General features: G+C 36.9%; 1 protein-coding gene across 48 annotated transcripts in view; it reads right to left on the reverse strand.

The window, feature by feature from the left end:
• AHI1 (Abelson helper integration site 1) overlaps nt 1-26,222 on the reverse strand; it is a 180,260-nt gene that overhangs the window by 65,103 nt on the left and 88,935 nt on the right. For 28 of the 48 annotated variants that reach the window (XR_011422259.1, XR_011422261.1, XR_011422260.1 and 25 more), the window contains one exon: nt 6,630-6,685. Coding sequence is in view for 39 of the 48 variants with exons in the window: in XM_070223948.1 (XP_070080049.1) it covers nt 6,630-6,685 (56 nt within the window). In the remaining 9 variants the exon portion in view is untranslated. Of the gene's footprint in view, nt 1-6,629; nt 6,686-19,073; nt 19,131-26,222 lie in introns of all 48 variants that reach the window. The other 20 variants (XR_011422256.1, XM_070223951.1, XM_070223963.1 and 17 more) reach the window with 1 other exon arrangement.

Here is a 26,222-nt window from a genome sequence, read left to right on the forward strand (position 1 = left end):
GGGATAATCCTGACGAGATAGCCTGGATTTTATCTCAATTTGTTGTGGTAGAAGTGTAGACTCCTGTGAAAGTACAAGCTGTAACTTTATAAACTGCCAAAAAATCCATTTGTTAAAAGAAAATTTGTTCTCATTAATGTGGGGGGAATCACTGAATAAAATAAAAAAGAAAGAAGTAATATTAGTGTTATAGGTTTGGAATGCAGGAGCTTTACGAAAATCAGCAATGGATTACAACAGGCCATATCCATGTTATTTTCTATCAGTTTTCACTGGAACGGATTAGAAAATAATTCTCCTCAAATTGCTAAAAATTCTTTATATATTCAGCACGGCTTACCATGTTCTAATTCCACCAGGAAATATGAAAAGCTATGGGAACTGCTGTGTACATGAAAGTACATTAAAGGACAGGTATTTTTGTTTTAACTATGTTCTGCAAGTAATAATCTCAAATAAGAAAAGACCAAACATGTGGGGGGAAGACTTCCTTATGCTAGTTGCTCTTTCTCTTTGATTTGCAAATAAGTCCGTCATTTAAAGTAAATACAGACTCAAGCCTGTGCTGACTTAACTATTAACTAACTTTTATACCTGCCTTTCAGGGTTCAGACAACGACCTCTGATTAATCTGAGTCTGATATTATCCTCAACTTGCCATAGGCTAGAAGCAGGTGCAGCAACTAGTTCTTAAAGTGGCAAGATCTAATTATTTTCATACAATCTGATATTCTGGTTGTCTAATGACTTACTTGCTTTTCCTACGACAGTAAAGCGTCTGAGTGAATACCATTCAGGACAAAAATAGTGAAAAGAAAGCCCCACATTTAACCATCAAATCTGAACTAGGACATTAGGTATAAAGAAAAGAAAATCTGTAATACACAAGCAGGCAAAACAGATTGCCTACACAAAGAATAACCATCAGGCTGATGTCCAACGTCTCTAATGCCAGAAGGCAAAAGATAATCAATTTCCACAACGTTTTGATGGGAAAAGGATATGTCTGAATACCTAAAAACTCTGGCAAGCTGTCTATGCAAAGACAACTGAGAGAGATTTTAAAATATGCAGACTCAGATAATAAACCTCTCAATTTATATTTCTTGAAAAAAATAACTTTCAGGAATGAACAAAATTAAGAGCTCGGAATGCAAAAAAAAAAAAAAGAGCAGTAATGATAAATTATAGTCAGTTACGAAGAAAGGTTTGATTCATTGACAGAGGGCATCATGCCACGTGGGGGTATTCTGACTTACTTTCCTTCAAAGGCACCTCAAAAACAGACACGGTATTATTTATGTCAGAAAGAATTAAATTCCAAACAAAAAGTTAAAATTCATGTAATAATGGAAAAAAAAAGGAAACAAGTAAATTAAAGAGTGAGAAAGAACACAGAAGCAAGGGGCAGAAGAGGTTTTGTTCTCAGGCGAACCTATATTGACTCAAAGAACACTGCATCCCATCTCCGTGCTTGAGGACGGAACTATCCTGCGCAACCACACATTTACTGAATGGTTCACTCCAACTAGGAAGGTCAGAAACACACCTTTCCCGTTACAGACACCCAGGAAAGCCTCCTTCCCCTCAGTGCTGAGGAGCTGCAGGAGGCACGGGGCACTTTCCTAGACCCAAGCCCTTCGTGGCGGGATGTGGAGCAGGAGGGAAGGGGGTGCAGACAGGGAAGCTGGATACTGGAGGTCAGGTACGGGGTCAAGAAGTCATTCAGGGTCCCAGCCTCAGTCATTCTGAAATCCTGGCCCAATCCCTTTCTGGTTTTTTTCTCAGACCCCAGGAATCTCTCTCCTTTTGGGGCCAGTATCATACAAAGTTTGAACTTACAAACATCCCATTTTGTTAAATTTTTAGACAGACTTTTTCCTGTTTCTTTTCTCTCTAAATATTTTCTTCTCTTAAACCCTTTAAGGAAAATAAGGGCACATAGGTACAAAGGATGGAAATCAGGTAAAACTATATTTCTGTGTAAACCAGACTGTACCTGCCCTGCAGGGGGACAGCAGACATCGGGTAATGAACAGACTAGTGATTCCCTTCGGAGGTTACAGAGAAAGGGTCAAGATTACCTGCCAGCAGGCTGGGGGACAGGGGTAGGAGGCTCTGCTTAGTTTGCAGGAGAGAGACAGAAGGAGAGTGCAGAAAAACACATCCAAAAGGAAGCTCAGCTCAAGTCCAAACCTGGGGAACTAACGGTGTTTGGGGGGTTCCTGGACAAACCTACTATATTAAAACTCACTGACTCACAGAGTAGAGATGTGATTAATGTATTAGGAACTACCATTTAATAATCCAACTGGAAAAACAATCAAAAGACCAACACCACCTAAACTATCATGTATCACAGTTTGTTTCTAATTCACTAGAATCATTTTGAGATAATTAGGGCATTACTGTAAACTTTAATACCATTATTTCTCATGATTTCATAAGGATTTGGTTCTACTATTTCATCATTTAATTAACACGAGAATCTACAATCAGCCTACAGGGTAAAACAAAAAAACTGCCAGGTTGCACTTTTCTGAGTTCCAGAATGTACAAAAAACCCAGAAACATAAACACAGGTGCTGCAGGAAAGCCTATAAGAATAAAATTCAAAAGTATGTAAAATAGGCCAATGAGTGTATTACTCAAATACATTAAAAATTATTTTTTTCCTGCAATTGCTAATCTTCAGTTCTTTAATAGTAAATAATAAAATTTACATAATGTTATGATACTCCATTTTTTTCTTTATAAGATGAAATTTTTTTTATTGAGGTACCATTGGTTTATAACATTATATAAATTTCAGGTGTACGTGATGATATATTTCGAATTCTGTGTAGATTACATCATGTTCACCACCCAAAGATTAATTACCATCCATCACCATACACATGTGCCTAATCACCCCTTTGGCCCTCCCCCTCCCCACTTCCCCTCTGGTAACCACCAATCCAATCTCTGTTACTATGTGTTTGTTTGTTGTTTTTATCTTCTCCTTATGCATGAGATCATATGCTATTTGCCTTTCTCCCTCTGACTTATTTCACTTAGCATAATACCCTCAAGGTCCATCCACGTTGTCACAAATGGCTGGATTTCATCATTTCTTATGGCCGAGTAGTATTCTATTGTGTATATATACCACATCTTCTTTATCCACTTGTCCCTTGACGGGCACCTAGGATGCTTCCAAGTCTTGGCTATTGTGAACAGTGCTGCAATGAACATAAGGGTGCATGTATCTTTATGCATTTGTGTTTTCATGTTTTGGATAAATACCCAGCAGTGGAATAGCTGGATCATATGGTAGTTCTGTTCTTAATTTTTTTTTTTTGAGGAAGATTAGCCCTTACCTAACTACTGCCAATCCTCCTTTTTCTGCTGAGGAAGCCTGGCCCTGAGCCAACATCCATGCCCATCTTCTTCTATTTTATATGTGAGACGCCTACCACAGCATGGCTTGCCAAGCGGTGCCATGTCCACACATGGGATCCGAATCGGTGAACTGCAGGCTGCCGAGAAGCAGAACGTGCAAACTTAACCGCTGCGGCACCAGGCCGGCCCCTATTCCTAATTTTTTTAGGAAACTCCATACTGTTTTCCATAGTGGCTGCACCAGTTTGCATTCCCACTGAGCAGTCTAAGAGTTCCCCTCTCTCCACGTCCTCCCCCTGTTCTTTACTGTCTTGTTAATTATAGCCATTCTGATGGGAGTGAGGTGATATCTCATTGTAGTTTTGATTTCCATTTCCCTAATAGTTAATGATGTTGAACGTCTTTTCATGTGCCTATTGGCTATCTGCATATCTTCTTTGGAGAAATCTCTGTTCAGATCTTTTTGCCCAGTTTTTAAGTGGGTTATTAGGTTTTTTGTTGTTGAGATATATGAGTTCTTTGTATATTTTGGATTATTAACCCCCTATCTGATACATGGTTTACAAATATCTTCTCCCCACTGTTAGGTTGTGTTTTCGTTTTGTTGATGGTTTCCTTTGCTGTGCAGAAGCTTTTTAGTTTGATGTAGTCCCATTTGTTCATTTTTTCTTTTGTTTCCGTGGCCTGGTCAGACATGGTACTTGAAAATATGCTGCTAAGACTGATGTCAAAGAGCGTACTGCCTATGTTTTCTTCTAGAAGTTTCATGGTTTCAAGTCTTACATTCAAGTCTTTAATCCATTTTGAGTTGACTTTTGTGTATGGTGTACGATAGTGGTCTACTTTCATTCTTTTACATGTGGCTGTCCAGTTTCCCAAACACCATTTATTGAAGGGACTCCTTTCTCCATTGTATGTTCCTGGCTCCCTTGGTGAAAATTAGTTGTCCATATATGTGTGAGTTTATTTCTGGGTTCTCGGTTCTGTTCCATTGATCTGTATGCCTGTTTTTGTGCCAGTACCATGGTGTTTTGGTTACTATAGCTTTGCAGTATATTTTGAAATCAGGGAGTGTGATACCTCCAGCTTTGTTTTTTCTCAGGATTCCTTTAGCTATTTGGGGTCTTTTGTTGTTCCATATAAATTTTAGGATTCTTTGTTCTATGTCTGTGAAAAATGTTGTTGCAACTTTGATAGGGATTGCATTGAATCTGTATGTTGCTTGAGGAAGGGTCGACATTTTAACTATGTTAATTATTCCAATCCAAGAGCACAGAACATCTTTCCATTTCCTTGACATCTTCAATTTCTTTCAACAATGTTTTAAAGTTTTCAGTGTACAGATCTTTCACCTCTTTGGTTAAGTTTATTCCTAGGTATTTTATTCTTTTTGTTGCTATTATAAATGGGACTGTATTCTTAATTTCTCTTTCTGCTACTTCATTGTTAGTGTATAGAAATGCAAGCGATTTTTGTATGTTGATTTTACATCGAGCAATGTGACTGTACTCATTATTTCTAAGAGTTTTTTAGTGGATTCTTTAGGGTTTTCTATATATAAAATCATGTCATCTGCAAATAGTGACAGTTTCACTTCTTCGTTTCCAATTTGGATCCTTTTCATTTCTTTTTCTGCCTGATTGCTCTTGCTAAGACTTCCAATACTATGTTAAATAAGAGTGGTGAAAATGGGCATCCTCGTCTGGTTCCTGTTCTTAGAGGGACAGCTTTCATTTTTTTCCATTGAGAATGATATTTGCTGTTGGTTTTTCATATATGGTATGGCTACTCTTTCAGCACACTTACTAAAGGATAACACACATTCTAGCCAAGTACTTTCTTGTGTGTGTGTGAGGAAGATTGCCCTGAGCTAACATCTGTCTTCCTCTTTTTGCTTGAGGAAGATTGTTGCTGAGATAACATCTATGCCAATCTTCCTCCATTTTATGTGAGATGCCACCATACCATGGCTTGATAAGCAGTGCTATGTCATTGCCTGGGATCCAAACCTGTGAACCCTGGGCTGCTGAAGTAAAGTGCGTGAACTTAACCACTATGCCACCAGGCTGGCCCCCCAAGTATTTTTTAATGATGACACTTATGATATTATTCTTCAAACACTAGTCTTTTCTGGAGCCCCACATATTAAGTTGTCAAACATGCTGAATCAATCATATGGATTTATTAAAAACAGAAAATGGAGTCAATTTTCTTGTGAAGGAAATATTATCAATAAAATTCAAATATAATTTAATATTGTCTTTATTTTCTTCATAAAAGTATTACCAAATCTTTCTGACATCAGGAAACGATGAATTGCATGGAGCAGTTGAAAGACTTACTGTATAGAAAACAACAAAGTTATGCTGAGTGAAGAATAAGATACACACTAGCTTCCATCACCTTATGAATCTTTCAAGTGAGAACTAGCAGCTGATGAATATTTCATACAATATCATATTCAGAGATTAAAAGGGAAATTTAATTGTCTTCCTTCTATATTACCTTCTATAATTATTTTCAATATAATAAATAGATACTGTAATTGTTAAATGCCTTTCATTGTCTGGTAGTAACACGAGAGGAATAAAAGCTAAGATTTCACTTCCGTAATAATCAAGCCCCAGTAATCCATAGAGAAGTAAAGCATAATGGCTTTCTTTCACTACTACAGAACATTCGCTCTAAATAAAGACGCTGGTGCACAAAATAACACTCTTAAAAAGGGTGTAAATCAATTTGCATAAAGACTTGCATTATTTACCAATATTTTATACTAAGTGGTTTGTTGTTGTTGAGGAAGATTCACTCTGAGCTGACATCTGTGCCAATCTTCCTCTATTTTGCATGTGGGCTGCCACCATGGCATGGCTTGACGAGTGGCGTGTAGGTTCGTGCCTGGGATCTGAACCCACGAACATGGGCTGCTGAAGCAGAGCGTATCAAACTTAACCACTCCACCATGGGGCGGGCCCCTATACTAAGTATTTTTAAATTAAAAAACATTCTGTTTATAACATTAACATAAACAACTATCAGTAAAAATGATACAGTATTTTCCTATATCCTGACAAAAATTAGTAAGTTTTCGTCATTAGAAAACATGAGGTTAATTTTCTTGAAAAGACATAACTTTTGGGAAAAAGGAGGTTATGAGAGTCTTCTACAATGGCATTTTGTGTCATTGTAGCCAGTACCGCTTTGTAGCTTCTTATCAGTTTTAACAAAGCAGAAAGAGATCGCCTTACCGTTGGTGCTGTATCTACGTGATGGTTACAAGGCTTTCTTTCTATGCTGAAAATCCCTGTGAAAAGAAAACACTGTGAATATTTGCTTATTATACTTATCCATTTTATTTTAAAAACATGTCTGCCAGTAAGACATGACCCCTACAGCTTACAGGAAAAAAACCTCACTTGGATGGCAGGGTCCTTTCAAGTGTAGCGGGAATGTTTTGGTCAGGAGCAGCTGGAGGGTTTAGCTAACTAAGAGACCTGACTCACGGAGAGCTCTGCCAATTTTCCCACTCCTGTGGTGTTTAGCAACAGCCCAAGATGAGGCCATATTCTGCTCTCTGCTCGAAAATTATACCATTATCTCTGCTCTGCTGCATTTCTTCCACAAAAGTTTTATTTCTGACTTGAGGTTGTCAAGTTTTCATAAAGAAATATCACAAAGGCTATGAAGGGAACCTTTTCCCTATTTTCTCAAGAAGAATAAATAAATCTATTTGAGTTTCTCTTTGATCATCTTTCTACTATGACATACTCTACTACTTATTCAATCACCATGGAGCATCTGAAGAAAAAAGTTCCCCTGATTCTCTCCTTTAAAATGATAACATAGACTGCTAAACTTGAGACAAATCCTTTTATTGTGTGTGGCTTTATCTTTTTGTTCCCACCGTCCTCTCCTGCATTTCTTTGTAATAAACAGCTTGTAAGGATGTAACACATTGGATCTCATCTGTAAAGACACTGGTTCAAAGTCTAGCTCAAGTTAAAAATGTACTCAGGTGTGGGTCTCATTTACTTTTCAATCTCTGTCCATCAGCAAACCAACAGGTGAGTTACGATATTAGAACAGTTTGTTCAAATAATGCTAAAGGTTGTCACATGCAGGGCTGGTTAGCAGTGAGAACTGCAAAGTACTGTTAATAGCAATTATCAAAATTCCTAGTCGAAGCAAAACACTAGTCCCTCTCATCTATAGGCATTTTTAACTCATTTTTCTTGAGGTATGATAAGGGATTAAGTGAGATCAACATAAAACAATCAGTTTTTATCACTTTGCAAGAGTATATTCAAAATAAAGTAACATGAAACATGATTTTAAAAAACTATAGTTTTTGTCTTACTGAGAAAATTCTCTCAACATCTACTGTTAGCCAGTGAAGTATAAAGCACTGTACTATCTTTATTCAATCAACTAAGATTTATTGAGTGGCTATTTGGCGCTCAGTACTAAAAGATATATCATAAAGGATATATTATGATTTCTGACCTCAAGAGCCTAGTAAAACACAGATGTCCTTTTGTGAAGAAATACTACAGAGTAAATTAACAGTTCTGTCTTAAGTGTAATAACAAAGTCTTTAAAGTAATTTTGATAGAAAGGTACATTTTTATTCATAGAGTAACACTGGCCTTGCATAAAAAAAATTTTTAAAAACCCCAAGTAAAACGTATTGGAAAATATTCAAATAATGCTGATTCTTTATTGTAAGATTTTAATAATACTGAAGTATAGAGAACCAATGGTGAAATCCTCGCTCCCCCAGCCCCCACACTCCCTCTACTCTCGCTAGCGGCAACCACTGAGAACAGTCTGGCACCACACACTGACCTTAAATGAGTGGTCTTATCATGGGGTTCAGGAATTAGCAACATTTCCCATGTGTGTTCTCACTATTATAATCAGAATGCTATAAAACTGACCTAGGCTGATTACTGATTTTAAAATTCTTATCCAGTTAGAAAGTAACTTCAAAATGATGACAATAAAAAACTAAAAACCCCCAAAATCTACATCTCAGCTTATACAAAGAAAAAAACTACATGTTTTACAGTTTCAATTTCAGAATAAAAATGCGTTGAAAACTAGAAGTTTTAAAAGTGGATTATCCAAAGACATAATCTTAGTTTTAAAGTTAGATTGTCTATTTAAATACTATCCTTTGGAAAGCCAATCATACATGTTTGTTCAAGTTTTCAATGAAGAGCACACAGAAAGGAATAAGTTTGAGGAAAAATGTCCCAAAATAGCTTCCTATTTTAAGTAAATTTTACCTAAAAACTGTGTTTGTATCTTATGTTCACTTTTACTAAGGTATAATGCTAAGTGAGGGCTCATAAGTAGCTGCTCTGGTGATGATTTTCATGTGTCAACTTGGCTAGGCCACAGCACCCAGATATCTGGCCAAACATTCCAGACGTTTCTGTGAAGGTATTCTTCTATATGATATTAACACTTAAATCAGTAGACTCTGAGTGAAGGAGACTGCTCTCATAATGTGAGGGGCTTCATCCAACCAGCTGAGGGTCTTAAGGAAAAGACTGACCTCCCCTGAAAGAGGGAACTTGGCCAGCAGCCTGCTTCCAGACTTCAACTGCAGCCCTTCCTGGGCCCCCAGCCTGCTGGCCCACCCTGCAGGTTTTGGACTTGCCAGCCTCCACAGTCACGCAGACCAATTCCTTAAAACAAATCTCTCTCTCTCTCTCTACATCCTATTGGTTCTGTTTCTCTGGGGAATGCTAACACACTTACTTTCTGGGAAACATTAAACAAAATGAAAATACAATTGTTTGTATTTATTCTAAATTAAATTTTTGTTCACTAAATATGTCAATCGTGCAGGAATATAGTTAAAATGTCTAATTTGTCGTGGGATATTTTTAAATTAGAATAACTCAAAATGAACTTAAGAATATACAACATCTGTAGAATAAATCAATCTATCAAATAGAAAATCAAGAAAATCAATCTGTCAATAAATATTTACCACTAGATTGTCCAGGGTGACAATCTCTGCTTTTTAACGCTTAGACAATTTACATTTAATACCGTTACTGATGTGGCTGTGTTTAAGTCTGCCAACTTGTTATTTTATTGCATCTCGTTTTGCTCTTTCTTCCTCCTTTTCTATACTCCAACCAAGATACCACCCTTACTAAGACCTCCTTACTCCACAGAAGATTAAATTTTTAGAAGGCTTTTACTTCTCTATTCTTGTATATAAATTTATAGAGAAGTTTAAATGGATGAAAATGTGTAGGAATTTGTAGCAGTGCTAAGTATGAATCTATAGAACAAAAAATACTGTAAGAAAAAAGTTAATGTTTCCCCTCTGCCTAAAAGACAAAATCTAATGTTTAACCCTATGTCTTGAGATTTATATTTTTAATTCAGTTGTCATTGGTTAGAGTATTCTCTAAATCCCTGTATACCCAAATATGTCTTCCTTTGTCAACAGGTGCAGGATACTTTGTGTGAATAATGATCTTTGGATAAGAAATCTTTTATCTTGGTTGTCTGGATATGTTATTTCACTATCAGCCAGCTTGTAGAGTTTTAGATGAAGAGTCCAACATGCATTTGACTCCTTCCAATGTAAAGACCCTGTTCCTCTTCTGAACAGACTTGCAAGATTTCTCTTTATCTAAAACATCAGGAGTTTCAGCAGGTATGTCTAAGTGTGTCTTTGTCATAGTTAATTTTTCTTGGGACTTGATAAGCTCTTTAATCTGCAGAGTCTTATTCTTCTGCTCAGAGGAATTTTATTCCATTATTTGTTTAATTTTGCAGCTCATTTTATTTCTACCTTCATGATTTTTATCTGTGTGATAATCCTGCCACTTAGTCGTGTTGGTGAGCATCTTCTTTTTCACCTTGTCTAACGATTTTACAACGTGAAATCATGTCGTTTACTTTAGTTCCTTTCTAGAGGCCAACGAAGGCTAAGACACGAGGGATGGCAGACCCTGGAGAGCAGTTCAGGAAAAAACTGGGATCTCAGTGCCAGTGTGTCAGGCAAGGGGTGGGGTTTGGGGGCTTTGTCCTCCTTGGTGCTGAGCAGGGACCTGTGTGGGGAAAACAGGTCTCTTCCAAAGGTGTAGGCAGAAAATGGGTTTTTCAGAGTGCTCTGGGGCTTCTCCACCAGCAGAAGCTATAAACCCTCTGGGTAACTGGCTCTGTCAGTTCAACGTTTGTAGGACACCAAGGGCCTGGCAGATCTGTGGACCACAATGGACTGAAAAGGCGCCGATATGCATAGGGACCCACACAGCTGGAGGCATCTGCTTCCAGGCCCCATCCCTGGGAGATGGCTGTACTTGCACCTGATGAGACTTACAGGAGAAGCTTACTCCTGTGGCTCGGCCAAGGGCTAACATTTGGACAGGTCTGTTCCTGTGTTTTGCTAGAGCTCAGACCTCTACCAGGACAGTAGGGACTACAAACCATGAGCATGCAAAGAAAACTAACAGCTCTGGTAAGGAGCTGACCAAACAACCTTCTAGAACTGGCAGTGCCACTGACGAACATGAGAGAATTAGAAGACGTCTTAAAGTAAAAGAAAATGAACAAAACTCAAAATTACTAAGAATTTTAAGATAGTTAGTTAACAAACAATAAATACAACCCCATTTTAAAGGAGGGAAACAGTGGCTTTCAGAAATTACTCAGAAGACAGGTAACAGTCCAAGGTCAAACCACCAATGACTAGCAGAATCACGACTGACACACACGCACTCCCTCACAAATGCCGCAGCCCGCTTTACCCGTTTGGTTAGCCCCTGCGGTCAGGACCTGATTTTATTCCTCTGTATCCACAGCGCCTGGTCCAGACACTTGAAACACAGACGGTCCTCAAGAGCCGACTCAAATATTAACAGAACGCATGGAGTCAATGCCATATCCACCAGATTCATATGCTACAGTGTGGTGTGAAGTGTATGCATTCATCATCAGAATGTGAGTTAATGTTGTGCGACTGTTTTCAAAAATGTTAACTTACTACTTCCTTTGGTAACGTTTCTAAATTTACTATAAAATTGAAATGCATTACTTAAAAATTTTCCTAATTTTCCACATATTAACACATTCTAGAGAAGATAATGGAAGAAATTTTATGCTTCTTAGGAGACACTTTATGTATTTTATTTTGTAGAAAATCAGAATGTGACATTTATCCCATTTGTACTTGACTGATTTGAAGAGCAGAATTATATATTTTTTAGTTTCCCTAAATTCTATCAACCTTCAACCCAGGACCATGCTCAAGAAAAGAAAGAATAAAGATGATCAAATCTGGGGGCTGGGCCAGCCCAGTGGCATAGCAGTTAAATTTGTGCACTGCACTTTGGCAGCCTGGGGTTCACAGGTTTGGATCAGGTACAGACCTAGGCACCACTCATCAAGCCATGCTGTGGCAGCATCCCACAAATAAAGTGGAGGAAGATTGGCACAGATGTTAGGTCAGTGACAATCTTACTCAAGCAAAAAGAGGAAGACTGTCAACAGATGTTGGCTCAGGGCCAATCCTCCTCACCCTCCCACCCCCCAAAAAAAGAGAGAGAGAGATGATTAGATTTACTGCAAAAGCAAAAACAGGAAGGAATCTGTGCCCAATTCTGAAGCCAGAACATACATCCAGCAATCTTACGTATCATCTCCAAACGTTGATGGGCTGCCCAGTAGGCACGGCACTGTGCTGGGGCAGCAGACCCTCCACCCTCCCTGTCACCACACCTTTGTAGAGTCATTTGCTTTAGGCCACAGCTACAATGATGCATCCTATCTGAGCTTTGGAAATTGTCATGAATCTTAGATGAGGCAGAGAGAGAATTATACTTTGATTATCTACGGATAGGACAAAATAAAATAAAATTTATTATATTCTACTGGAATAGTTAGAAGTTTTAGAAGGCAGGGATCTTTCCTGCCAAATTTAATATAAAGTTGTTGGTACTGAGATTACAAGCCCTTCTTAAGAACTGGAAAAGAAGTAAAACTCTTTTCAAATAATATAATTTTGTATCTAGAAAGTCCAAAAGAATCAATCCTAAAATTAACACAACCAATAGCAGAATTAATTAATTAGAAATTTAGCACAATATAAAATTTAATATACGAAAATCAATATCCTTTATACATTCAACCAGTTAGAAGATATAATGAAAAAGAATACCTCATTCATAAGAGCAATATAAAAGATAAAATACTTGAATAAATACAAGAAATATGCAGAACAGTATGAAGAAAGTGCTAAAATACTTCTGAAAGACATAAAAGTAGTCTTGAACAAATGAAAGACATCCCTTGTTCTGAGACAAGACAACGTAACATCATACAAATGCCAATTTTCTCCAAGATAATATATGAATTTAATGTGATTCCAACAAAAAAAGTTTTTTCCCCAGCACTAGACAAGTTGATTCTAAAATTCATATAGAAGAATATGCAAGAATACCTAGAAAAATCTCAGGTGGGGAAGCAATGAGTAGAAATAAACATATGACTATATATTGTAAAAAGCCTCTGTAATTAAATCAATGCGGTAATGACACATGAGTAGACAAGCAGACCAACAGAACAGATTAAAACGTTCAGGAAAGGACACAAGTACATATGGGAAGGTGGTATACGAAGAGGAAGAGATATTTTTTAATACATGGTGTTGAGACAATGAGGTGGACATTTTGCAGAAGAAACTGGATCCCTACCTCACACCATAACCCAGAAAAATAAATTCTTAATGGGTTAGAGATTTAAATGCTAAAAACGAAGCTATACCAATCCTAGAAGAAAACACAGTGAATTCTTTTATACGGTCGGATATGAGGAAAACTTTTACAAACAAAACTTTTGCACTGCCAAGTCAAAAGCCAGATGACAAACTGGGAGAAAATACTTGCAACTATATTACTGACAAATGACGTCTCCCTATTACATAAAGTAAAAACATAAAAATATACAATAAAGGTAATTTAAAGTCTGAATTGGAAATAACAGTATAAATATATTGATTTTTTTAAAACCTGATTTCCTAGATATGTCCACTGGAAGGTCCTAGAAGCAATGATATCCCACTAGCAATGAGTTACTTAGTCCCAGATTTTAGTTTCTAAATTCCATTATGCACTAAATAGTACCAGGGCTCCCTGGAGAAATGACTGATTCTAGCTTTGGGGCAGAGCAAGTACAAGGTGAAACTGGTGCATTACAAGCAAGGAAGTACTCTAACTGGTTCATATCAAAGGACATGGGAATAGACATGAAGGGGCTCTCCTTTGCCAAATTAGTGGACAACTTGAACAACATGAAGAAAATGATAGTGAAGAAGTATAACAAACTGAATGAAAAAAAGTCCATAATCCTCAAAGAGACAGGCAAGAAAAAAAGGAAACACTCTTCTTGACCAAATGCCAGTTAGTAAATGTAGAAGCAATGATAACATTAGAAACCCACCATTCTGCATCCCCTCACCACTGAAATAGTTAATTCAGACAAGAATCATCGATGGATGCTGAAACCATGGAGTAGGGTTGTTGGGGAACAGGATATTCACATGGTCTCAAAGCATCATTCCACACATTACTCAGCTATTACAAAGGGAAATGTATCTTTAAAACAGAGACATCTGGTGTACACCACCCTGATAAAGGACTGAATTTAGCGACACCAACAATGGGACAACCTGACATTGTATGCCACCTGATGTGATGCAAAATAGTACATACCACTCACAGCATTCTTGCCAAAACAGTTTAGCCTGAATCAAATCACAGCGAAACAGACCAAATCAAAACACTGGACATTCTACAGCACAACTGGCTCAGCCAGACTCTTTTTTTAAACAAGTTAATATCATAAAAAACAACAAAAAGATTTGAGATTAACTGAGATTAAATGAGACTAAAATGACATATCCAATCTAACTGCGATTGTGGACTGGCTGCTGGATAAAATAAGCAAGTAAACAAAAAACTACTAAAGATATTTTAGGCACAATTAGGAATATCTGAATACAAACTGTTCATTAGATGATGACATAGAATCATTGTTAATTTTCCTAGATGTGATAATGGAACTATGGTTATATAGGAGAATATCCTTATTCTTGGCAGACATACAAGTGAAGTCTTTGAACAAAGAAGGAAATGTGAATTTAGAAGTTTTATACCAACTTTTTTCCCCCCAACTTTTTTGTGGTTTTAAAAAATTTCAAAATAAAGTTGGGGAAAGAATAATAGGTCCTTAATATACTTTTAATGACCTTACAGTAGGGAAGCAAAACTTCAATGGTTTTGAACACTACAGCATCTTCCACTTAAGCACAGTAAACATGTTTAAGTTCCTGCTGAAAAAAATCTCTTAGCATTATTTAAAATAAACAGCCAACAAAACCCAAAACACTCCTTCCCTAATTCTGGATTGATTAGAACCTTCTTAAAAATAAGAGAAAGGTCCAAAATTAATGCACAAATGAATAAATAGCTATTATAATACATATTTATATTTTACATGTTGATAGCTCCACTCAATAAATCTCCTAAGTTTATTGAAAAATAATAATAATTTTATGCACAAATTACTGTCCCAAATCTGAGGTATGAGTTATTTATAATTCTCTATTACTAGTTTCTGTTCCTTTACAGTTAGAAACAAACACATTTCAAAGGACAACTTATTAGCACATCCTGACTGGAGCCATGCTACACATACTGGGAGACTGGCCCTGGCTTTACTAGATACGTGACCCTGGGCAAGGTACTTACACAGTTATGCCTCCACTTCCTCATTCAGTACAGCGGAAACAGTATGTGTCTCATAGGCTGACAGGAGGATTAAATTAGTTAATATAGGAAAAAATATGTCAAATTGGACCTGGCATACTGAGCACATTCTATATATACACATACACATACACACACACACACACACACACACACACACACACAGTCAGAATGTTTATTTTGACTTTGATGTTTAAAATATCCTATATTTGTCATATTTTTTCAACAGTCTTTAAATACATGTAGAACTAAAGTTTTAAAGGAATAAAATAGTAAGAATTATAATGAAAATATATATGACAAAGGTTAGCTATTCTAACAATGAGTTCTGCTTTAGAAAACTTAACAGCTAGTCTTATACAACCTGAGGTGAAAATACTGACTTTATCACATCTTCAAAATATTTTTTAAAAAATACACACACATACATTTATGTACACATGTATGTACACAGATGCCTACAACCCTGTCCTCTCCTCTCTACGCCACCACGTGGTCTGGACATACTCTCCTCATCTGGACGATGGGAACAGCTTCCCAGCAAACTCTGACTTGCTCCTGGGCCTTCCCATGACATCCCACACTGCCAGAGTGACCTTTCTACAGGGGAAATTATTTTGTCCTTCTACAGCTTAATCTTCAGGATAAAAATCAACCCCCGCCCCCCAGTGTTTAACTCAAACTGCTTAACTCAAAACGGCATGCTGAGCCACTCAGGTTGTAGCTACGCCAGCTCACTGACTTTCGCCCTTGCCACCCCACCACTCTCGGCTCCCATCAGAGTGTACTGATGCTCTCCCCTTTCTAACATCCCTTCTTGGCTTAATTATTTCCTGACATCTTTTAAAGTCCAGGTCAAACATCACGTTCTCCAGGAAACAGTCTGTGATCTCCTTCTCCCCACCCACTTCTGACTTAGACACCCCTCCCCATCTCTCCCGTCCCTTTGCATTCCCGCACAAGCCTCTACCACAGCAGTTCCTTGACACAGTTACTAAAACTCGTTTTAGCTGCTGATGTCATATAGTTCATATTCAAGAAATGTTTGTTGAATGATTGAATACATGAATAGAGAAAATGAGAATTATAATAACATCGTGCAGCAAAACAGGCCTCAGATTCTCCATGGATAGTCTCCCATATTCTAAACATTTTTCTAAACGTTCATTTAAAATGAACTTTTAATAAATGTGCATCTTAAAGTGGCTTATCCTCATTTAGTGTAGTATAATGTTAATATGTATTTTATATTGGACTTTTTCAGGATGCTATGGGAAGCCCTCTATCTACTGGATACAAATTTCAAAGATTTCAGAAAGGGAATATTGTTTGAACACTGTACTTTTCCTATATTGAATGAAAAAATTCCCCCAAACTCAGAAACATCAAAGGCTGAAGGCCCTGAATCTACAGAGACCACAGAGGTGAAGCTTAGTGAATATTCAAACCCACAAATCAGGAGGCTTTCCTGTGTTGGTCATGGAAACAGGCAGTGACCCATTCACCAGGGTTATGTGAACACAGATGAGCAGGTGGACAACGGGAAGCGGGGAAGGGGTCCCTGAAATCTGAGACTGGTGAATTCATGCTTGTGCTTGAAAAAGCACAAAGCAAGCAGGGAGAAGTGGGTAACTCTGTGGATCACATCAGTCACACGACGTGGATTCTGGTTTCGGCCCTGCCATCAAGAACGAGTAGAGGGGCTGGCCCGTGGCTGAGTGGTTAAGTTTGTGTGCTCTGCTTCAGTGGCCCAGGGTTTCACCAGTTTGCATCCTGGGTGTAGACCTAGCACTGCTCATGAAGCCATGCTGTGGCAGCGTGCCACATAGCACAACTAGAAGGACCTACAACTAGAATATACAACTATGTACTGGGGGCTTTGGGGAGAAGAAGAAAAAAAAAAAGAAGACTGGCAACAGATGTTAGCTCAGGGCCAATCTTTAAAAAAAAAAAAAAGCAAGTATAATTTAGTCTTTCTGTGCTTCTGTTAAACCGCACACCTCTGGGAAGATGTCCTGGGCTATGCCAGTCTCTAATGATCTGTGCTATTTATTCCCAGATGTTAATCAAAAATTAAATTCACTGATCCAATGAATATATAAATTTAGTGTTTAACTGACTTTTAAACTGATGCCCAAATAATTTACCTGTCCTAATCAATAATCAGTCAAGATCCTATGGTACTTATTTCTATTTAAAAACTACCAAGAACTGCATATAATTTTTAGTATTTGATAAATTTCCTGAGTAAACTTTAAAAGGAGACTAAAGTCTGTTCAAACTACTCTTTTGTGAAATTCTCTAGATATTCAATCTGAGGACAGTCAGCTATGTTTCTAATAAAACTGACACATTTATTACATAGACAAGGCCTAAATACTTCAATTCTGCATGTTCAATCCATAAAATATAATTTAGTATCTATAAGTCTTTAACACTAATATTAATTATTTTAACAATAATGGTATATATACTACCTTAAAAACCAAAAGAACAGGCACAAAAAAGATAAAAGGTATAATATTATAATTCAGGTATTTTTTTTTATTAAGATTTGTTACTGCAGTGAAGAATTAAAAAAAAAAAAAAAAAAGACATATAGCACCAAAACAGGCTTCCAGGATTTGCCTGTGTCCTCAATTTTTTCCTTTGCTCTCTTTTTGGGCAGCAAACATCCAAGCTATCAATGTTATGGTCATCCTAATCGTTCTTAGTCTCTTGGCCCCGTTTCATTCAATAGCCTCTTCCAGCTTGTCTCATTAACTTGTATGGACTCAGAGACCACACACGTGCCACCGATTCCTCCATCTATTCTCACGCTGCAAGCCTGTGTTTCCAAGTAGGCGGTCCAGCTCCCAGTACACGGACTGACGCAGAGCAGGATATTTAATAAATGAGGATCAATGGACGAGCAAGCGCTTAGCTATCTCGCTCCAGGTGTGTTCTAGGCACCTCGAATTCAATATATCCAAAATACAATTATCTTTTTCCCAATATCCTACATTTCCCTATTTTTGTTAGTGGACTGTCATCCACTCATTCAAAACTAGAAGACTTAGTTATCCTCAAATTCTACTTCTCTATCCCTTACCACTCACATTCCAAACCTCCAGTACTTAAGGATTTAACATCTTCAGTTTCTTACTTCAGTCCTGTCCTCCCACCTCAATTACAAAAGCATCTTTTAACTGGCCTTCCTAGCTGGAAGGCCGTGAAACCTTTTACGATTATCAGTTTTCTCATCTCATGACAATTAGTTTAGATGCCGCCTTCTCAGTGAAGGGTTATTCGTCACTACATCACACATGCTCTCCAGTGCACTTTGCTCACGTTTCTCACTACAGCAGGGATCAAGCTGCGCGATCCCACCCACGTCCCTTTTTAAACATGTCTCTAGTGAACACTGTCGGTGCTGACGATGGCCGGTGTTCCGCCCCTCATTTATACAAGGCTCTGTGCAATCTGGCCCCTTGCTGCCCCTCTGGCCTCATTGTCTTCTACTCTCTCCCCCATTCCCTCGGCCCCAGCTATACTGGCCTCTTTGCTATTCAAAATGCAGACCAAGCACATTCCTGACACGGGATCTTGGCTGGGGACGCTATTCTCCCAGACAACATGGCTTTCTTTCTTCTTCAAAATTTTGCTCAAGCGTCAGCTTCTTTGTGAAGCTGTCCTTGACCACCCTATATAAAACAGCAACCTAAGCCCAGTCCCCAGTTCACTCTATCGCCCTTCTCTGCTTTGCTTATTTATTCTATATTTGCTTATTGTCTGTCTCTCTCCACTAGAAGGTAAGCTAAACAAGGACATGGATCTTCACCTGTTTTGTTCAAGGACACATTAGAATAACACCTGTACTAGTACCTGGGGCAGAGTAAGTACTCACTGGGTACTTACTGAATGTATGAATGAATCTTGCATTCCCAGTATCTGCATGTGCAGGAATTAAACATCCTTTAGAATTAAAAACAAAAAAAAGAACAAAGTTAAAATCAGAAAAGATTTAATAATGGAAAACGTATTTTCATGTATTACACTGGTATGGTACTGAGAATGCAGGAAGGTGGGAACTTGTTTTTCAGGTTCATTCATAAAAGATATAATTTAAATTCTAGAGAGAGAGAATAAATTAAAATTTTGAACATAAGCATGATGATTTAGAAAATGTTTTCCATAACTCAAAGCAAAAAGAAGTCATTTAAAAATAATATGCTTATTATGCTATACCTTTCCCCTGTAAAAAGTTCAAGGAATATTAAGAAGTATGTTAACGTGCCTAACTGCTATACTGTGCAACTATAACTGCCTCAACATTAGATCTTAAAATATTTTACTTTCAAATCTTTCTTAATCTTCACTTGAAAATATATCGATTAAAAAGACTGAGACGACATTAAGTATCAAGCCTTATAATGTGACTAAAATAATAAAAGAAAGAAGAAACAAAAAAAGAAGAAAATAAGAGACATCCTCAGCAAAAACCCAAACTTTGTTGATTCTGAGTTCGCCAAAATAAAAAACCTGCTCACCACCTACTTTGCTGAGACAAATTTAACAGCTCTGAAATGTGAGACTTGATTCCTTTCAAATGAAGGGCACGTATACACATCATACACACACAAAAACACACACAGTCACTCTCACACATTAATATGAAAGCACTCGAATGCTTTATAAGTATTCACTCACTTATTCCCAGGACAGCAGAACACCCTTGGGAGGCAGATTTGAAGGACGTAGCATAGTAATTAAGGTTATTACATGACTTGTGACACATTAGCCTTGTAAAAGCCAACAACAAAATCCAGATGCCTAGTTCTAAGCTAAGTTTAGAGGAGTCCTAAGTGGACAACCTTGTTCTCTATTGTAAAGATAACACAGAACTCTAAGCAGGGCCATGGCAGTAAGTGTGTGTTACAAGGATAACATATTTAATCAGATCGATTCCTTTCTCTGCACTCCCTCAGTGTTTTGCGCTGGTCTGCTGTTGACCTCACCCCCATTACACTGTAACTATTGCTCTGCCTGCTGGATTCACCAACCAGCCTGGGAGGACTGGCCTTTCCCTCCATCTCTCCCAGGGCTGGGCGCAGTCCCTGCCACACGGTAGGCTCTCCATGAACACTGGCTGATGAATCACATGAACTAATTTTTGAAAAAGCATAAAAAGGTTTTTATTTTTTATTCTGAATAACAGCTTTTGTTAAGAGTCCTTCTACTAAAATACAGTTCTGGTTCTGCTCAGACAGAAAAAGATAGACACTAGTCAAAAATCATTCCCAATTTTTACTCCTTATGAAATTATAGTTGAATGTTTTCTCAAAAGGAGAAAGTTGAGAAAAAAAGTAAATTGCTTGAAATTAGAACATTAGAACAAGGTTCTACTTTTCACTTATTGAAAATTTAGAATGCAAAAACTTCTTAAATTATTTTTAAAAAATGACCAGTCACTCCATTTAGTCATTTCTTAGTTTCCATATTTGTCATCAACTTTGCTCTCAGACTTGGAGGCAAGTTGCTGACTAAGAACAACACAGAGAGTGATTCTTTACAATTTCATTCAAGGAAAAAGCTTCCTAAAAACACACATTTAAAATTCTGGAAAATACAAATCAACATTATCTAGACATCTCTATCATTACCAGAAGGTCTGGTTCCTAAACCTAATTTCCATTGTTAGCTGACATTTTCAATAAGTGATGGATATTCATTTCCAGAAAACATTACCAGTAAATTCTATGATATCATAGACTGTTCACTATCCAGACCAAACTGACTAAACCACAAAATGCAAAAGTGTGCACTTAGCTACTCTAAGGGAAACCTTAGGGCTATTCTGAGCACAGCCTCAGAAAGTGCAACCTCACTGAGTAAGAGTCAATGAGAACTGAACTGAGAGCCGCCTCCTCTGAATTTCCAGGCCTCAGCAGACACACACCAAAGTGTCTAAAAACTAAAGTATCTCTTGCCACAGACTTAATTTTAAAAAGTTACTTTGGGACACAGGAATTGACAAAGGAAACAAAAATCATTGTTCTTATGATATAAATGGCATTTCATTTTTCCTCCTGACCAGGAGAGGACAGGAAGAGCTGCTTCCTGCGTTCTAAGCAGTGCAACTCTAAGGAAAACCAGTAAATAAAAGTGATTCCTGAGTTTGTAAATTCACCACTTTCCACAGAATTATGGAACATAAATGCTGAAATGGACAGTGACGTGAAATATGTGAAAATGTTAACACGCAGGTATATAAAGGGAAGGAACGAGTGCTTATGATTAATATGGAGTAAAATTTGATCTTTTATTTTAAAAATCAATTAAAATACTTTTCATTATTTGAGAGGTGGTCAACATTTTGATATACAGATGTATTTACTATAATACTGAAAAACTAAAAACAATCATAATATCTAGCAATTGAAGAAAGGCTTTACAATTATGGAATACTCATTTTCTTCAAAACTATGCATTACGTTTATTATGAGAAAAAAATTACAGAGAAATCTACTTTAAAAACTACATATTTTCAAATAGATCCTACAATAATATCATCTTGTATGCCTAATTATCTTAAAAATGGGAAAACTATCAGTTTCAGTTTGAGATTACAAAAATAGTGAAGTGTGTCTTATGGTTGATATTAAACAATATTAAATGTAGTCTTATTCTCAAGCTATAAAAACAAAGTGATGCCTGGTCGAACTAATGTACCATTTTATAACCTGCCCTCTCACCTCACCTGCTGCAGTCACATAAAGTTGTAATTTTCCCTTTAAGCCTCACCATTGGGTGAAATGATTACTGACAGTTTCATTTTACCCTAGAGGCACAGCAGTAAATTATAAAACTTTCACCATGATATAAATTATGTTCTGATAAAGAAGTTGAAACCTTCAAAGTCTCCTACTTTAGAATTATATAATAAAAACCACTTTGTCATGGAAATGTTTTAATCAGTATGCCCAGAATTTGTATTTTGAAAAAATATATATGTAGTAGAGGAATATGGATTCTAACGTAAGACATTCACTAAGTTTAATTCTAAGAACACAGTGCTTTCTCTTTGTAAAATTTAGTGGGAAGTTAGGTAACTTTAAAATAAGGCTCCATGATTAAAAGAGCTCTGAGTATAGTCATAAAGACACTATCTATAACTCTTACTGCATTGTAAGTCAAACATTGGTTGGCATTTAAAAACTTTCACTTGCAGTAAACACTTTCCTATGCTCTATTTTCAAATGACAAGTCACTAAGATAAAATAACTTGCTTCAGGTCACAGCATAAGTAACAGAATCCGGATCTAAATTCAGGTGTTTCTGACCTCTCGGCTAAGTGCTACCAGAATGTCATTTACTGATTTAAATATGAAAAACAAGAAACTTCTAGAGTCCCTATTCAAGTTAATCAATATTGATTAATAACATCTGCACAATGATGATGATTAAATATGAAATCTTCAACATTATATTCAGGGAAGATTTACTATTAAAGGCATTGTTTGTATTCTATTAAAAAAAACTTGTAATCTATTCTTTATATTGTAACACCTGATTTGTCTGGTGTCAGATAATGAAGATTTACATAAAGGAGATTTTGTAGGTCTGAACTGTCCAATATGATAGGTACTGGTCACACGTGGCTACATAAATTAAAATGAAATAAAATTAAAAATTTAGTTCCTAAGTCACACTACCCACGTTTCAGTATTCAATTGCCACTTGAGGCTAGAGGCTACTGTACTGGACCGTGCAGGTCTAGAGCTCAGAAAAGGGGTCTGGGCTGAAGATAAACATTTGAGAGTCACTGACATATGGGTTTTATTTAAAGTCATGAGATCACCAAGGAAGTGAATGTATACAGGGAATAAAAGAGGATCAGATTGCAGTGGAACAATCCAATAAGACAAGGAAGAAAAGGGGAAGAACCAGCAAAGGAGAATGAGGAGGAGTGGCTAAGGAGATAGGAGGAAAACCAAGAAGTGGTGTCCCAGAAACCAATGCATTAAGAAGCGATCAAATGTGTCAAAGGCTGCTGATAGTCAAGTAAGAAAAGGACAAAGAATTGACCAATGGGGGTTAGCGATGTGAAGGTCACTGGTAAGCTTGGAAAGAACAGATTAGAGAGCTCAACAAATTTATAGAAGATGAAAAGCGATTAGAAAAGTGTCTGAAATCATGATGGCGGGCTGCAGTAGATATAGAATCTATCTGGCAATGAAACTCAGAGGACCTGTAAACACAGAATCAGCACATTCAGTAGGGGGAGAACTAAACAAAACCCAGGAGAAATAACTAAAGATTCACATATAAAATACGTAGGCCAAACAGGCTGCAGATTCCACATAAAATGAATGCTGCTGAGCATTAACCACAGGCAAAAAAAAAAAGTCTTTGGAATTATCTCTAAAAATAATACTGAACAAATCATTTGGGAAGAGTGAAGACTTCTAGAGTGGATGCTGTTGTCCCACTTATTCTCCTTCTGAAGCCTGACACGCAGACCCATTTATCTTGCCTGTTTACTCTAAATATAAATTAATGTCTTAGCCACGTACACAAAGTTCTCAATAGACTTTCTGCTAAGGTGAACAAAACAGTGAGATTATAGAGCTATTTACACAAAAGAAGAGGAACATCATATTTGTACCCGGTCCTTCATTTTTAAAAATAGACAGACACCAAGGATCATCAGATATAAAGGAAAAGCCACTGGCATGAAAGAAAAAAACAGGATAGATAAACATATGGAAAAACTGAACACAGAGGAAACATCAATTCAGAGAAGAGAACTTAGATTTAGCAAGATGTAATGACATCCACAAAACTTTGATACTAGAAAAAAGGAACAAACAGGACAAGAAAGAAAGCATAAAGATCAAAAGGATAATTGGTGAATTAAGAAAGATCTAGAATAAAGAAATGAAAGGGCTCTGAGACTGACCAGTTAGAAAAAGGAAAGGAGAAGGAAGAGACAAAGGTGGGTCCACAGTTTCCACCTGAAAACCAGCAATGCTCTCATGTTGTCAGCAATGAGACAGAAGAGTGAAGTACAACGGGTCCTCTCAGGAAAGTCAAGCTCACTCACAGCAATAATCACATTTCTGTCACACACATGACAAGTGGTTAGCTTACATATCGTGCTGCACAAGTTTGAGGCTGAACATCTTTTCTGAGATTAGATTTCATATTTCAGAGCCATGCATACTCTAACAGTTCCATTTAACTTTGCTTAAACTCTCAAAAATTTCACATTTGATCTTTTAAGTAAAGACGATTATATGCAAATAAATTCTATAAATCATCAAACTATAAAAAAGACCAATGAAGAAGCTGTTAATACATCAATTAGAAAGCTTTGGAAAAGGTAAACATCAGAATATCTGTAAAATACAAATTCAACGATCTGGCACGTACTTCCGTTATGTCAGGATTCAATTACGTAGTGTGCAAATTCATTAAATCAATAAGATCACATTTTCATTTTTATAGTTTATGGTTTTCAGTTGCTTTCTTTTTATTTTTCACTGATTCTTAATACAATTATTTCACTTTTAAAATTAATCCACTTTTGGGCAAATGCTACAGTATCCATTGATAACTAAATTTAGTAATTTCTTAAATACACACAGAAATGTGACTGAAAAAGAAGAAAAGCTTAAACTCAGTTCTCTATTTTTAACAGATGGGGGAAAAAGGTTGAAAATTTTCAGGTTGGAATCATATACACCGTATAAATACCATATAAAATTGCTTCTTACAAAATAAATGGCTAGGAAATAGTGGACAAATAATAAGCTCATTCAAATCAGCAGATTTAAACGAAGAGAAAATTCTGCATTCGTATTCTCCTCTCAGAGGGTATTGGGAGAAATCCGGACACTAGTACTAAATGCATATCCCTTTGCACGAAGAATCATTCATTAAGCATATTAATATTTACTACAGTTGATAAAAATTAGGAAACAATACATATAATATACTTTAAGTTATGAACATGGTTAGAAACATTATACTACTTCAAATGACATTTTTTACTCAGGAAATATAGGGGCTTTCATTACAAGTGGGGATAAGTTTTAATCTTTAACAAGTGGATTAACTCAGATCACTGGAGACTTACTTAGTAAAATACTGATATTGGTTACTAAAACGGCACCCTATACCTTTAATGTACCAATAAAACATTAATTTTAGAGAATGCGGTTATGAACAAGAAAAAATCTAACAAATGAAATCTCAGTCTTTGTGGAAGGGAAATGTAAAATAGTGATGTGGACAGGAAAAAACCCACATGATCAAGGTCTTTTGTTCAGCATCCAGAAAAATCCAAACATGAAAACAGGGCCACCCCTGGGGTTCTGTGTTGACTGGTACTTACGCGGAAAGCCAAAGTGTGCAAAGTTAAGTGAGTTCTAACGGATTAAGTTTGAGATGCTTGTTTGAACACTTTCCTCTTAAAATTACCTCATCTTAATGACTTTTGTGAATGCTTCTCAAAATTCTATATCCATTATTTGTCTCTCTGATATGTTCTTTTTTCTATAATCATCACTTAACATATTTTATTAAATCACATCTCAAAATAAGATTTCCTCCCTTCCTTTGGCCACAACACAAACTGCCTTTCATTTCAAACTTAAAAAAAAAATATCAAAAGAAACTCCCATAAAATTTCACGTTGTTTATTCTCACAGTATCTTATGGATTTCAAAGTTATTAAAAATATTTTTCTGATCCTCACAATTCTATGAAGAAGGAAATTCACATGAAGGAGAAGACAGGGACACGATCCTGTGAAAGGTCAGCTACCGAGACAAGGGCAGGGAGAGGCAGTTAGGGTTTGGCCAGCGCTCCTGGCCTCCGGACCCAGGACCCATGCTTTTTCCACCATAATGCACATGTGCTGAGTTCAGAAAGGTGGCTGTTCTGAAAAACAAGTTGTTTTTAAAAACTGCATAATAAAAACATTTTTTATTCTTTTTAGTACCATAAAGCTCACTTAAGGACATCTGTCTACAGAAAATCAGTTGATTCTGCAGATTATCC

This window comes from Equus caballus, chromosome 10, assembly GCF_041296265.1.
Source record: "Equus caballus isolate H_3958 breed thoroughbred chromosome 10, TB-T2T, whole genome shotgun sequence".
Lineage (NCBI taxonomy): Eukaryota > Metazoa > Chordata > Mammalia > Perissodactyla > Equidae > Equus > Equus caballus.